Below are 12,020 nucleotides of genomic sequence, written 5' to 3'. Positions count from 1 at the left end.
TTGGGACTTTTAACGTGCCCATTTTGTACATGTTGGTCATTCAGTGACGATGTGTTCCCATGTTCAGGCGTCAGCTCCTTCCGTATGGGGGGTGGGAACCTCAGGCCGGCAGCAGGGCCAAGCTTGGGGTCAACCCCAAGACGAGAACCCCCCGCCGCCTCAGGGACACGATCTGTTAGGGGAGGCAGCGCCAGTGTCACTTGTTTTCTACTTTACTGCAAACCCTAGTGGTTATTTTGAATGCTTTTTCTGGAGCAGTTTTTTTCTATTCAGGAAAAGAAACTCATGGAAGATCGCATTGCTGAGTGTTCCTCTCAGCTGGCTGAAGAGGAAGAAAAGGCAAAGAACTTGGCCAAAATCAGGAATAAGCAAGAAGTGATGATCTCGGATTTAGAAGGTTAGTGTTTGGGGCTGGACAGATGCAGGGCTGGGACATGTGAGTGTTTAGGTTTTCCTTCAGTCAGAACATGCACTAATAGAAAGTGTGCGCAGTGGTTCTTAATAATAAGAGCCTTCGGCTTGTGTTCAATTATTAAAATAGGTCTAGTCACCACATATTTGTGATAGAGTAGCAATAAATTATTCTTTAAATGTTTACTTTTTAAAATTGGGTCAAATACATTGCCCTGTGTGGATATACTTGGGGTCTAAATCATGTTTGAGTTGCACAGGCCGCTGGACTTTGTGGATTTAATCTAGAAAGAGCATCTGGGTTTCACTTCACGATGGGACTGCTTCCTGGCATGACCTGACAGGGACAGGAGAACTGCTGAAGGTGACAGTGTCTCACTCTGGTGGCAAAAGTAATGTCAGGAAATCCTAAGAATTTTTGCAAAACCAATCGTTGCTTTCTTCAAAAGAAAGAGAAAAGAGGGTGGGCGTTGGGAAGAACACAGAAAACCTTCCCTTGGACTAGCAGCTACAGGCAGGTGTGGACACTAGAGGAAGAAGGTGCCAACTCCCAACGCCCAGGTATCAGAAAGGTCTGTGTGGGCACCTGCAGGGCCATGAGCACTCTCTCATGCATTGCTTTTATAATGGGGAGAAAATGAGTTTGGTTCTTAAAAAAATATTTACGGTTTTGCTGTCCTTATATTTTATTTTTTTTAATTTTCTTAGTATAGACAAAAGAAGGGATGCCAGTGTGAAATTATTTTTGTGAGCTGTTTTTACTCTGCTAAGTAGAGTGGGTCCTTTAGTAAGGAAGTACACATAAAGCAGAAGTGCCTGCTCTGTGCTCACCTGTCTGACGAGCCCATGATACTCAGCCTCATCTTCTCAGCATATTGGTTCCTGCTGGAGAGCACAAAGGCATATAGGTTACACTGCTGTGGGGAAAGCGTTGGAGTGGAAGGGAGGGAATCACAGGTTAATTAAGGAATCACTGCAGGATCCTAGAGGGGAAGGTGGAAAAGATACATAGGGCTCCCTGCCTACACTCTGCCCTCTCTCCTCGATGCTTGCAAATTGCTGTTTTGGTTGAGACCAGGGATTCCCAGTGGAAGGGGAGTGGGTGGCAGGCAGTTGTGCACACCACCGGCCTCTGCTGAGCCCCTCTCTAAAACTGTGCACAGTGATGGAGGCGCCATGATAGGATGGGCTCACTTCCCATGAAAGGACACCCTTAGAGTCCACCCAATTTCTTCCTTAAAAGTTACTGATTCAGTGTTATGAAGGCAGTGACTGTTTTGAATAAAATGGCTCATTTTCAACTTTAATCAGTTTACATTTGGAGTTTGTTCACATAGTGCGTCACTCAGTATGTTGAGGATCTCGTGTCTTGCCTTAAAGAACGCTTAAAGAAGGAAGAGAAAACCCGCCAGGAACTGGAAAAGGCCAAGAGGAAGCTGGACGGTGAAACGACTGACCTGCAGGATCAGATTGCGGAGCTGCAGGCCCAGATCGACGAGCTCAAGGTGCAGTTGGCCAAGAAGGAGGAGGAGCTGCAGGGCGCCCTGGCCAGGTCCGCATCACCGCGAGGGCCCTGTAGTGAATGTGTTATGTGGGGTTTACTTTCAAGACTGTCGTGTAGGTGCAGACCAAAACCCTGAGAGAGGACACGCCATTTCCTTGTTAAGGGTGTGACATCCGAACCTGAGAAACCCAGGAGTAATTTATGTCAGGGCAGCAAGAAAATCTCATAACCCATTCTCAGTACTTAACTTAAAACTCACTAGTCTTACATGAAATCCTTGGAAGTTCACAGCGAATAGCTTTTTGGCTACATGGTCATAGAACTTAGAGTTTATAATTTATTACAATCAAAATCTTATAACAGCATTTTTCTATCCTCTGTCACTGTTAGGCTTACTTTGGCTGGATTTCTGCTTTCTCACTTGCAGGGGTGAGAGCCAGAATCTAAATTCAAGTTCCCCACTGCTCACTGCCATGTCTGACAGCTTCCCCTCCCTCATCACAAACATCCTGACTCTTCCCACAGAAAATTGCCAACATTAAACCACACACTGGCAAAAAGATGCCCATTAGGAAAGAAAGTGTAAGGCTCCCAGTGGTGTGTCTCGTCTGCTGTGTGCTCTACGGGCTCGTTTGAATTTGCTCATTTACGGTAGGGTGGTACCAGTTTGGCAGACTAGACTGCTATCTGCAGCAGTGTTCTAATTATCATATTTATTTGAGAGGGAATTTTTTCTATAATAATGATTAAAGTGAGTTTGACCTACCTTTTAACAGAGATAGCCTTTTGGAAAGGGCCCTGGGCTCGATTCTGATTCTAGCTTCACCATACCGGCTTTCAGGCCTTCGAGTCATTGCCCGCATACCTCCATGCCTACCTGGTAGGCCCTGTGCAGTGCACCAGCCTCCGGCCATGGGCAGAGACTGTGTCACAGGGCCTCCTTGTGGAGAGGCCCTGGGGGGTTCTCCTGGGAAACAGTCCATCCAGGCACCGCTGAGTGCTTTCCATGCCTGGATGTTTTAACAGGGGTGACGACGAAACACTCCATAAGAACAATGCACTTAAAGTCGTGCGAGAGCTGCAAGCACAAATTGCTGAGCTTCAAGAAGACTTTGAATCTGAGAAGGCTTCGCGGAACAAGGCAGAAAAGCAGAAAAGGGACTTGAGTGAGGAACTGGAAGCTCTGAAAACCGAGCTGGAGGACACTCTGGACACCACCGCCGCTCAGCAGGAACTCCGGTGAGTGAGGGGATGGGGACGCCCCTGCTGGGCTCTCCACGAGGTCTGCCAGAAATGCTATGGGTTTCTTTATGTTGTCATTTTGAGTATCCTGTCCCCATCCTGGAAATAATGGCAGGTAGAACAATAACAAAGCAGTGGTTAGAAACAAGCCACTACATGGGTAGGTGGGTGGACCAACAGGCTGAGGTGCACAGGGAGCCGCGATCTGAAAGCCACAGTCAGTGATGGGTATGTAAGGGAAAGACGGGACAGACATACACACAGAGGCCTGGAAGGAGATTTATGTACAGACCACATGAGAGAGTTTGGACCAAAGGACTAGACGGGACAGACAGAAGAGGAGACACATGGGTGGTCAGGCATCCGCTGGCAGCAGTTGGTAGGAACAACAGTGAGCAAATAGGTAAGAAGGGAGGTTCACATTCATGACAATGAAAAGAAAGGTGAGTGCAGACGCATTAGGCAGAGGCATATGCTATAACAGACGAGCCAACAGCCAGGGGTAGGCCAGAAGAAAGGGACAAGCACAGGCGAGGGAGCACAGCTGGAGATGTTTCACGTGACCGCAGCGTGTCGGCCCCCAGAAAATCACAAGAAAGCTATAGCCATGAGCCGCTGAGCAAACCAGATAGAGAGGCAAGCCTGTGGCTCTTGCCAGCAAGTAAAATTCTCATAGGAGCCGCCGAGGTACAAGCTCCCCAGTCACTGTCTTGGCCTTTTCCTGTCTGCTCCCCCCTCAAGACTCAAGCTGCCGGGTGCATGAGGCTCACCCAGGAATCCCCAGGCTGTCTTGGCTGGTAGATTTGTCTGGCTACTTGCGTGTGCAAGTGTGCACACACACACCTGCCAACTGTTCAGGGTGTGTGAGTTGTGAGAAGGGTAGCCCATCACTCTGAGAAGGTGGCTACGGTTAAAACAGGGACAGAAGGAATCATTGATGAAGTCAGGTGTGGTCAGAGAGGTAGGAGGTGACCTGAGTAAGCAGGAGGGAGATGTGCTATGGTGAAAGCCCGTGGTGCTCTTCCCTGGGAGAGTACCTGGACCTGGAGAGAGCCACATCCCCCAGTCTGCAGAGAAGGCTGCCCTGGGCAGTGAAGCTGAGGTCAGATGGGTGGCAGGGGAGTGTTCGGTGGTAAAGAAACAGGTGTGAGCCTATTAACACGTCAGGGACTTACCGTGGACATGTAAGATGGCAGCAGTTGGAGACTCTGTCCTCAGAGAGAGCCCCCGTCTCAGTTGGAGCCCATCTGAGCCAGGCAGGGCTAAAGGCTTCCTGCCCCACTTCAGCACAGTGACCCTGCTTTAGGAGTTTTAAGTCCTAGACTTCTCTAAAATATCTGCTTTTTAAAGTTTGGAAACCACTGGACTAGACCTTGTTGAATATTCTCAGCTGGTCTTTTGAACACCATAGAAAAAAAGGGATCCTGATCATTTCTTTCATTCAGCTCTTGAAAAACATTTTTAAGACAGTACAATTGATATGTGCACATTTATTAAAGCCATGGACATACTCAAATATAGATCCTTGATTCTGTCGTGTGGAGAATTATAATGGCCTACAGCTCAGATGTGTTCGTAGTCGTGTGTCCTTCGCCCTGGCCCAGGACCCAGCCATGCCCTGCCTCCACTGCATCACGTGATAGCGTAAAAGAAGCAGTCCTCAGCACAGCAGACACTCTCACTGGACTCAGTCTTCAGTTGGCTCTCTTTAGGACTTAGGATGAAGACTGGAGGACGGGGCCAGACCAGTGCATGTTCACTGCTAGTGAACTGGGGCTCAGCTAGACTGGACCACAAAGGATCTTCACCAGTTCCTTCTGTCTGGCTGCCTGCAACCCCAGAGCTAGCAGCTGGTTGGCCCCTTTTCTCCTGGCACAGCTGATCTCCACCTGCTAGACATCACCACTCCACTAGTTAAGATAGGAGTGTGTCCACACTGGAGTCAGTGTGTGAGTCCCTCTTCTAACTGGTTACTGAGTTAACGTATAGAGTAAAATGGTTTTAAAGTATAGAGCAAGTTTGCCAGAGCTGTGCTTCAAGGTTATTGTAAAGTTACAGCTATTTAAATTCTTGATGTTAATACAGCTCTTAGCAGGAGTTATATTTACCTTAATGGTTTCAGTCTTTATCAAGCTTTATGCTGAAAGAGGGTGCTCAGATCGACAGATTTAAAGAGTGACTTTGGGTGAAGGCTCTTCTAGTTAGTGAAATAACTTTGGTTTTTAAGTTACTCTATATGTCATAACAAATTATAAAAAATATTAGAAAGCCAAGTAAAGACATTTGATACTAATGTGATCTTCATACACTAAGTGCAGGATAGATAAAAGCTCAGGTTATTGGAGGACATTTAGAGTCTGGTCTTGGACCTGCTATGGTCTCATATCAATTTCTGGAGACCTTTCTGAACCAGGCATGCAACCCTTCAGCCTGCCTTCTAATTTCCCTGTCCCTCCTCCCATCTGTAGGCCATTTCTTGACAGAGTTCGGGGAGGATTAGTTAACTGAAGCAATGATAAGAAAGGCTCTTACTTTTTGTCAGGTGCAGCATCAGGTTTGACCTCTAACCCCCCTTAGTGCTTGAAAGCCTCTTTGGGATTTACCTTTTCCAGTTTTATTGAGATGTTGCCGGTGCTATCACACACAGTCTGGCATCTGTTAACCAGTTCCCAGCCTGTCATGTGACAAGACTGCCCAGAACAGTTTGGAGCCCTTGGCGTATGCCCCTGGTCTCCAGTGTAAGTCAGCTGTGGAGTGGGAGTTAGGCTTTTCCAGAAGGATTCCCAGCACCATAATAATGGACACACCAGCCTATTGGACAATAGCACCATAAATAATTATCAAAGGAATTGATGTAATATTTTTTTAAAGCAGCACTTTAAAAATTTTTTAATTTAATCAGTCAATTAATCCTGAGCTTCTTCTCTAAAAATACGCTTCTCTAGTACGAAACGTGAACAAGAAGTGGCAGAGCTGAAGAAGGCTCTTGAGGAAGAAACTAAGAACCACGAAGTGCAAATCCAGGACATGAGGCAGAGGCACGCATCGGCCCTGGAAGAGCTCTCGGAGCAGCTGGAACAGGCGAAAAGGGTGAGGGAGGCCCTGCCAGGCCTTGGAGAGTCAGCCGTCGCCAGCCTTGCCTCCTCCTCAGCCCTCCCAGCCCTCAGTGTCCGTTCCCAGCCTCTGCACAGCGCTGTGGTGGTGACGGAGAAACAGCTCACCCGTGCTGCTTTCTAAAGCGCACAGCTTTGCTTCAAAGAACTGGGCTGATCCCGCTACCGTCTCAAATCACATGTTCCCCCCCAGTGTCACCTTTCACTAAACCATCTTTCTCCTGGTGTCTCTGCTCAAAACCCTTGAGCAGTTTGGAGTTTCCTCTCATCTGCTTCCAGCAGGTTACCTCCTCCCTCCAGTATTTCAAGTGTTCCTTAGGCTCATTTCTCCCTTGTTCCTCCCTGCCTCTGCCCTCAAGCCACCGGACCCATTGTTGCCACTTTCATTTTTCCCTCAAACATAGGCTTTCAGTACTGATAAAACTTAATGTCATTTACCCTCTAATTCACACCGTCCTCCGGGCAGACAGGCCTTCCCCAGGGTTTCCCAGTCGTTCCTTTCTCCGTGCTCTGTGCTCTTGACCTGACTTCCCCATGGTCTCGTCTCCGCCATCCACATGCCACTTTCAGTTCATACAATGACAAAAGTAACTTTTACTGAACATTAGCATTAGTAGGCGTCAGTCACGTGCACTGCCTTCTTTATCTTCGTTGAGGTCCTGTAGGTTAGTGTCCGTGGTTCTCATTCAGAGGGTGAGGAAACAGACCCCATAGCATCAGGAAATTAAGCCAGGATCACACAGCTAGTAAGGGGAAAGGAAGGTTGAAGCCAGGCAGTGTGGCCACAGAGCCCCGTGCGACCCCCAACTATACTTGTTTTGAAAGCCCATCCTATGTCCCATGTCATCCCTGAGGTGGCCCTGCGACACCCAGCCTTTGTAACCACCTTGCACCAACACACACTGCTCACTCATGTCATGTACCACCTGAAACTAGCAAATCACTCGCATCATGTACCACCTGAAACTAACAAATCATTCGTCTCATACCACCTGCAACTAACAAATCACTCATCTCATATACCACCTGAAACTAACAAATCACTCGTGTCATATACCACCTGAAGCTAAAGGGATGGCATGAATGAATGGTTTCTCTTTGGACAGGATGTGCTCAGGGTGTCGCCCCCCAGCCTGCACTGACGAGGGTAATTACACAGCACAGTGAGCCCTAAATACAGTGGTACCTCAGTTTTCAAATGAAAGTCATTTCGGAAGACCAAGTCAAAAACCAAGGGATCATTAGCCGACAGCTAGGCCTCAGGATCTTGCCCTCAGTGGAAGCCGTGTGGCATGTTTACTTCCAAGGCGTGTTCGAAAACCAAAGCATTTCCTTCCGGGTTTACAGTGTTCGTAAACCAAAATGTTCAGCAACAGAAAACCGAGATACCACTGTATCTGCATCTGCTACCCTAAGCATGTGTAGAGGTGTGTTCCTTCTGTGGCATTCTTCACACAGAGGACAACAGGTGTTTTCATTCATTTATTCACTCGACAAATGTTCATTTCAGGCTCGCTGTCAAGTGCAATCCAACAAAAAAAAAAGCAGTGCCTCTTAAGGAGTGTTACAGAAATACTATTTCCCTCCCCTCCTAGTTCAAAGCAAATCTGGAGAAGAACAAGCAGGGCCTTGAGACCGACAACAAGGAGCTGGCGTGTGAGGTGAAGGTGCTGCAGCAGGTCAAGGCTGAGTCTGAGCACAAGAGGAAAAAACTCGATGCCCAGGTCCAGGAGCTCCACGCCAAGGTCTCGGAGGGGGACCGGCTCCGCGTGGAACTGGCTGAGAAGGCTAATAAACTACAGGTGAGCCTGGGCGGCCTTTCCTCAGGCCGCATCCCACGGCAGCAGCAGCGGCAACGTAGCCACAGCTCACCCTTTCCTTCCCTTCAGCCCTGGGGCACCCACAGCTAGTGTGCCGTTTAAAGCCTGACAGTCGCCATCTCCCAGAACTATGTCCCAGCTTAGGTCCCTAGTGCGTGACTGTGGTTAAGTAATATGTAAGGGTAAGACAGCATGAATTGACCTTACCTAGTGTACTCCACAGTCTTAGACACGTCTCTTTCACTGGCTTTAAGTACAGCTTCGACTTCTCCATCTCCAGTCAGAAGAGAACAGGAAGGGTGGGCAAGAGGCATTTTACCTGGCATTGGGGGAGACCTGCGAAAACTGGATTTTCTACACACTGGTTGAAGTACAAGTTGACACAGCCTTTCTAGAGGGCAGTTTGGCAGTTTTGGTGTCATAAGCCTTGAAAACGTGAGCACCCTTGGACCCAGCAAATTCACGTCTAGTGATTTGTCCCAGGGAAATAATTGAGACTGCACACACAGATTCAACAGTAAGAATGTCCATTGCAGAAGTGTGTCTAAAAGAATATAATTGGAAATAGCTTAAATGTGCAGACAATACAAACAACATAGTAGGTATTTATTGGTGAGAAAGATGTACAGTGTGTGTGCTGCCTCCGACTTGGCGATTCACTGGGAAGACTCCTGGACCCCATGGGGGCTCTCACTCCTGGTGTGCGCACAGTGGACCGGTTATCATTTAGGGACCGTAGGAACCCTCCCGAGATCCAAGTTCCCTGATGCCAGCCATGAGCCAGTGTCGCCAGCAGGCCTTTCTGAGAATTCTCAGCTGTCTTGTCAGCTCTTTTCTGTAGTGAGGTAGTCGGGGGGCGGAAGGGGTGCACAGTGCTCACAGATTCAGAGTGCCTTTCCTGAGAAGATGTTAGAAACGGCATTGTAGCCATGTGTATGGGGGAGGCAGGTGAGTGACATTCCTAGGCACCAGGGCTGCACCAGGCATGCATTAGTTTCCTTAGGCATGCTCTCCATTCAGGCCTCACATCACCCCTGGTACATGAGGAATGTGTGGCTCAGAGAGGCTGCGCACCTCGCCTGGTGGCTTCACTTCGCTCACAGGTCACAGAGCTGGAGTTGAAGGCAGGAGGTATGTTGAGACTAGCGCTCTTCACCATGCTGTTGCCAAGATTGATGATGTGTGGGCTCTCTAAAGGATGTCGCTGAAATGAGTAAAAATAGAAATGTCATTAGCTTGAGTAACATGTTTAACTTGTCCTCGATGTGTCTTCCCTTTGCTAATATGACTTGAGGAAAAACTAGAACACAAGGGGCCTTACTGTCCCTTCTAAGTCCCTCTACCTCTTTTTTACACCCACTGTCCTCACAAAAAACTGTAAAAGGTCATGTACTTAAGGGGTTTTTAAGGGGAGAGGAAGGGGGTATTTTAGAGCTATCATTAAGGAGGAAAAAATATTTTTACCACATTACTCATAAAATTTGACCATAAGAAATAGCTAAATATTCATGATAAATATTTAATACCAAATTTTTAAAAAATATTTTTTATTAAACTAGTTCCATACAATAGTATATTAGCGTCTACATTGTGATTCTACGTTTAATATACCTGATGGTGCAGTCACCACACTAAGCCTGGTAGTCATCTGTCACCGTGCCGTTACCACAACCTTGTTGACTATACTTCCTGAGTTATTACCAGATTTTTTAAAGCTTAAAAAGAACTTCGAACTGTGAATACTAGAATTTAAACTTTGAATCTCCGTAATAAAATTTTCCAGTTCTTTAAGAATGGGAATTACACTTGCCCCTCCCCGCCCAAATCACATGGTTCCTGCTTTCTTAGTGTGAAACAGAATCAGAATAGCAGCCTGCTGCTCTAAGGGCCTCTTTATACAGGATGGCAGCCGCTGAAGAGGGTTTGGTATAACTTCTGTGTCTTCATTATAAAAAACAAGGGAGTTTGAAACTAAGACCAAAATAAATCAGTGAAAACTTGGGGGGAGGGGAAGCAAACTAGTAAGCCAGCCAGGAGAGCCCCCTCCATGTGCGGGCTCTGCAGGTTTAATCTCCCTGTCCTTTCGGGAGGTGGAGGCTATTTCGCTGTCTGGCAGCCGGTACAGCACCTGCCTCCTCAGGCACTCTTGGGAGGTGACAGGCTTTTGGTGGTAAAAGTCTTCCTTAATCAAGTTTGGCAGTTTCAAATTCCCCCCAATATTGCTCTTCCGTGTTCATTCCAGAGTGGTGGTTCTGGGCCCCTCGTCTCACTAATTGAATCTGCTCTTTGCCTCCTCGCAGAATGAGCTGGATAATGTCTCGACTCTTCTGGAAGAAGCAGAGAAGAAGGGTATTAAGTTTTCTAAGGATGCAGCTAGTCTTGAGTCTCAACTACAGGATACACAGGTATTCAATGGTGGAGGGCAAGGGGCCTTTAATAACAACTCTACCATTTCTGTAATCAACATCTTGGTGAAACATAGCGACCCCAGAATTGCCTTCTAAACGCCTCTTTCTGGTTTTCTGGTGGACTTCTGTCTGGAGCCATCTTGCACTATAAGCAGCCATGACACTCGAGATCCCTGAAGCTCGGTGTCTCAGTGCAGAGCCCCTGCTTCCTGTATCCCGTGCACGTGGGGCCAGGAGGCGGCGCTGCCGGGGGCGTGGCTCACGATGCGGAGCTCCCTTTGCACGCACGTGTACTGCTGGCCCTTTTCAACAAGATCATTTGTTATGGTTGAAATTTCATTACACTGACCTAGGAGAAAGTCCATTTGTAAAAGGGTGGGTTGAAGCTTATTATACTTTTTTAAGACTTATATCAAGTTATTTGTTAGGGTTGTTTCTAAGTAGGGTGGAAGTTAGGTTAATGACTATGATAATATGAAAATAACGTAGCAGCTTTCTTAGAGTTTTATATATTATTTTTGTTAAATTTGCAAACTTTATATGGTGCGTATTTGCCATGTGCTGGGGATACGGGTTAAAGATCTCAGACAAATAAGTGGAATCTGTAGGTAGTTGGGGACAAGTTCATTGTAATTGGGGCTTACGCTGTGACAGGCACATCGTGGCTAGTGAGAGTAAAGGAGACAGGGCCGGTCACAGAAAGCTCTGTTTGTGCCTTTGACAATTTTAAGTCTGAACGTAATGGGAAAGACATGTTTGCATTTACATTTTAGAAAAATTACTATGGCAGAAAGTATAGAGGAGAAACAATTGAGGGGTTGCCCTCTACTGGAGAGAATCCTCATGAGAAGTGCCAGGTGCCTGAACTGGGGCCGGGTGGGGCGGGGTGTGGACAGGAGGGGAGTCTAGAGGTGAGGAGATGCGGGAAAGGGAGGCATCTTGACCACTTGCAGGTTCCTGGCCTGGGCGCTGGGTGGGCAGATGGTGCTGCCATCCCTCCTGAACGAGTTGAAAGCAGTATTTGTGTTGAGCGCTTTTATAACACAATCGTGTGTTTCTAAATCATTTATTATCATCATCACTGGGTGTTTCTCATACACTGAGGCTCTCTGTTCTTTATGACGTAAATTTTTTTAATAGAGATGTTCTGTTTTGGCGATTAGTGTAACCTAAGCATTGACCTTTTATAAAACAAACAGGAGCTCCTCCAGGAGGAAACACGCCAGAAGCTGAACCTGAGCAGCCGAATCCGGCAGCTGGAGGAGGAGAGGAACAGCCTCCAGGAGCAGCAGGAGGAGGAGGAGGAGGCCCGGAAGAACCTGGAGAAACAGGTGCTGGCCCTGCAGTCCCAGGTGCGTGTCCTCTGAGGAAGCCGCCGTGGCCCAGAAGTGCGTATTTGGCAGCTAATGTCCCCACTATGCTGAATTGCTTCAACTCAATTTGGAACAGTTAATTAGGTTGTACTAAATAAAGCCCATTAAATGTTTTTTCTTGACCCGGCCAAATGCTGTTACTGTGCTGG

At 47.4% G+C, this 12,020-nt stretch overlaps 2 protein-coding genes across 4 annotated transcripts in view; one reads left to right on the top strand and one right to left on the bottom strand.

Moving 5' to 3' along the window:
* Positions 1 to 12,020, top strand: part of MYH10 (myosin heavy chain 10) — a 131,073-nt gene that overhangs the window by 99,621 nt on the left and 19,432 nt on the right. For all 3 annotated transcript variants that reach the window (XM_081161901.1, XM_081161902.1, XM_081161903.1), the window contains 7 exons: positions 274 to 397; positions 1,792 to 1,963; positions 2,942 to 3,154; positions 6,103 to 6,247; positions 7,866 to 8,072; positions 10,391 to 10,495; positions 11,698 to 11,850. In XM_081161901.1, the coding sequence (XP_081018027.1) occupies positions 274 to 397; positions 1,792 to 1,963; positions 2,942 to 3,154; positions 6,103 to 6,247; positions 7,866 to 8,072; positions 10,391 to 10,495; positions 11,698 to 11,850 (1,119 nt within the window). The remainder of the gene's footprint in view (positions 1 to 273; positions 398 to 1,791; positions 1,964 to 2,941; positions 3,155 to 6,102; positions 6,248 to 7,865; positions 8,073 to 10,390; positions 10,496 to 11,697; positions 11,851 to 12,020) is intronic.
* The window catches only part of NDEL1 (nudE neurodevelopment protein 1 like 1), a 57,151-nt gene continuing 53,733 nt past the window's right edge, over positions 8,603 to 12,020 (bottom strand). Inside the window, exon 10 of the mRNA XM_081161905.1 lies at positions 8,603 to 9,294. The gene's annotated coding sequence lies outside the window, so the exon portion shown is untranslated. The remainder of the gene's footprint in view (positions 9,295 to 12,020) is intronic.

This window comes from Miniopterus schreibersii (genome assembly GCF_964146895.1).
Source record: "Miniopterus schreibersii genome assembly, chromosome: 16".
In the NCBI taxonomy this organism is placed as follows: Eukaryota; Metazoa; Chordata; class Mammalia; order Chiroptera; family Miniopteridae; genus Miniopterus; species Miniopterus schreibersii.
Note: the sequence above shows the minus strand (reverse complement) of the source record. Positions and strands in the feature narration are given on the sequence as shown.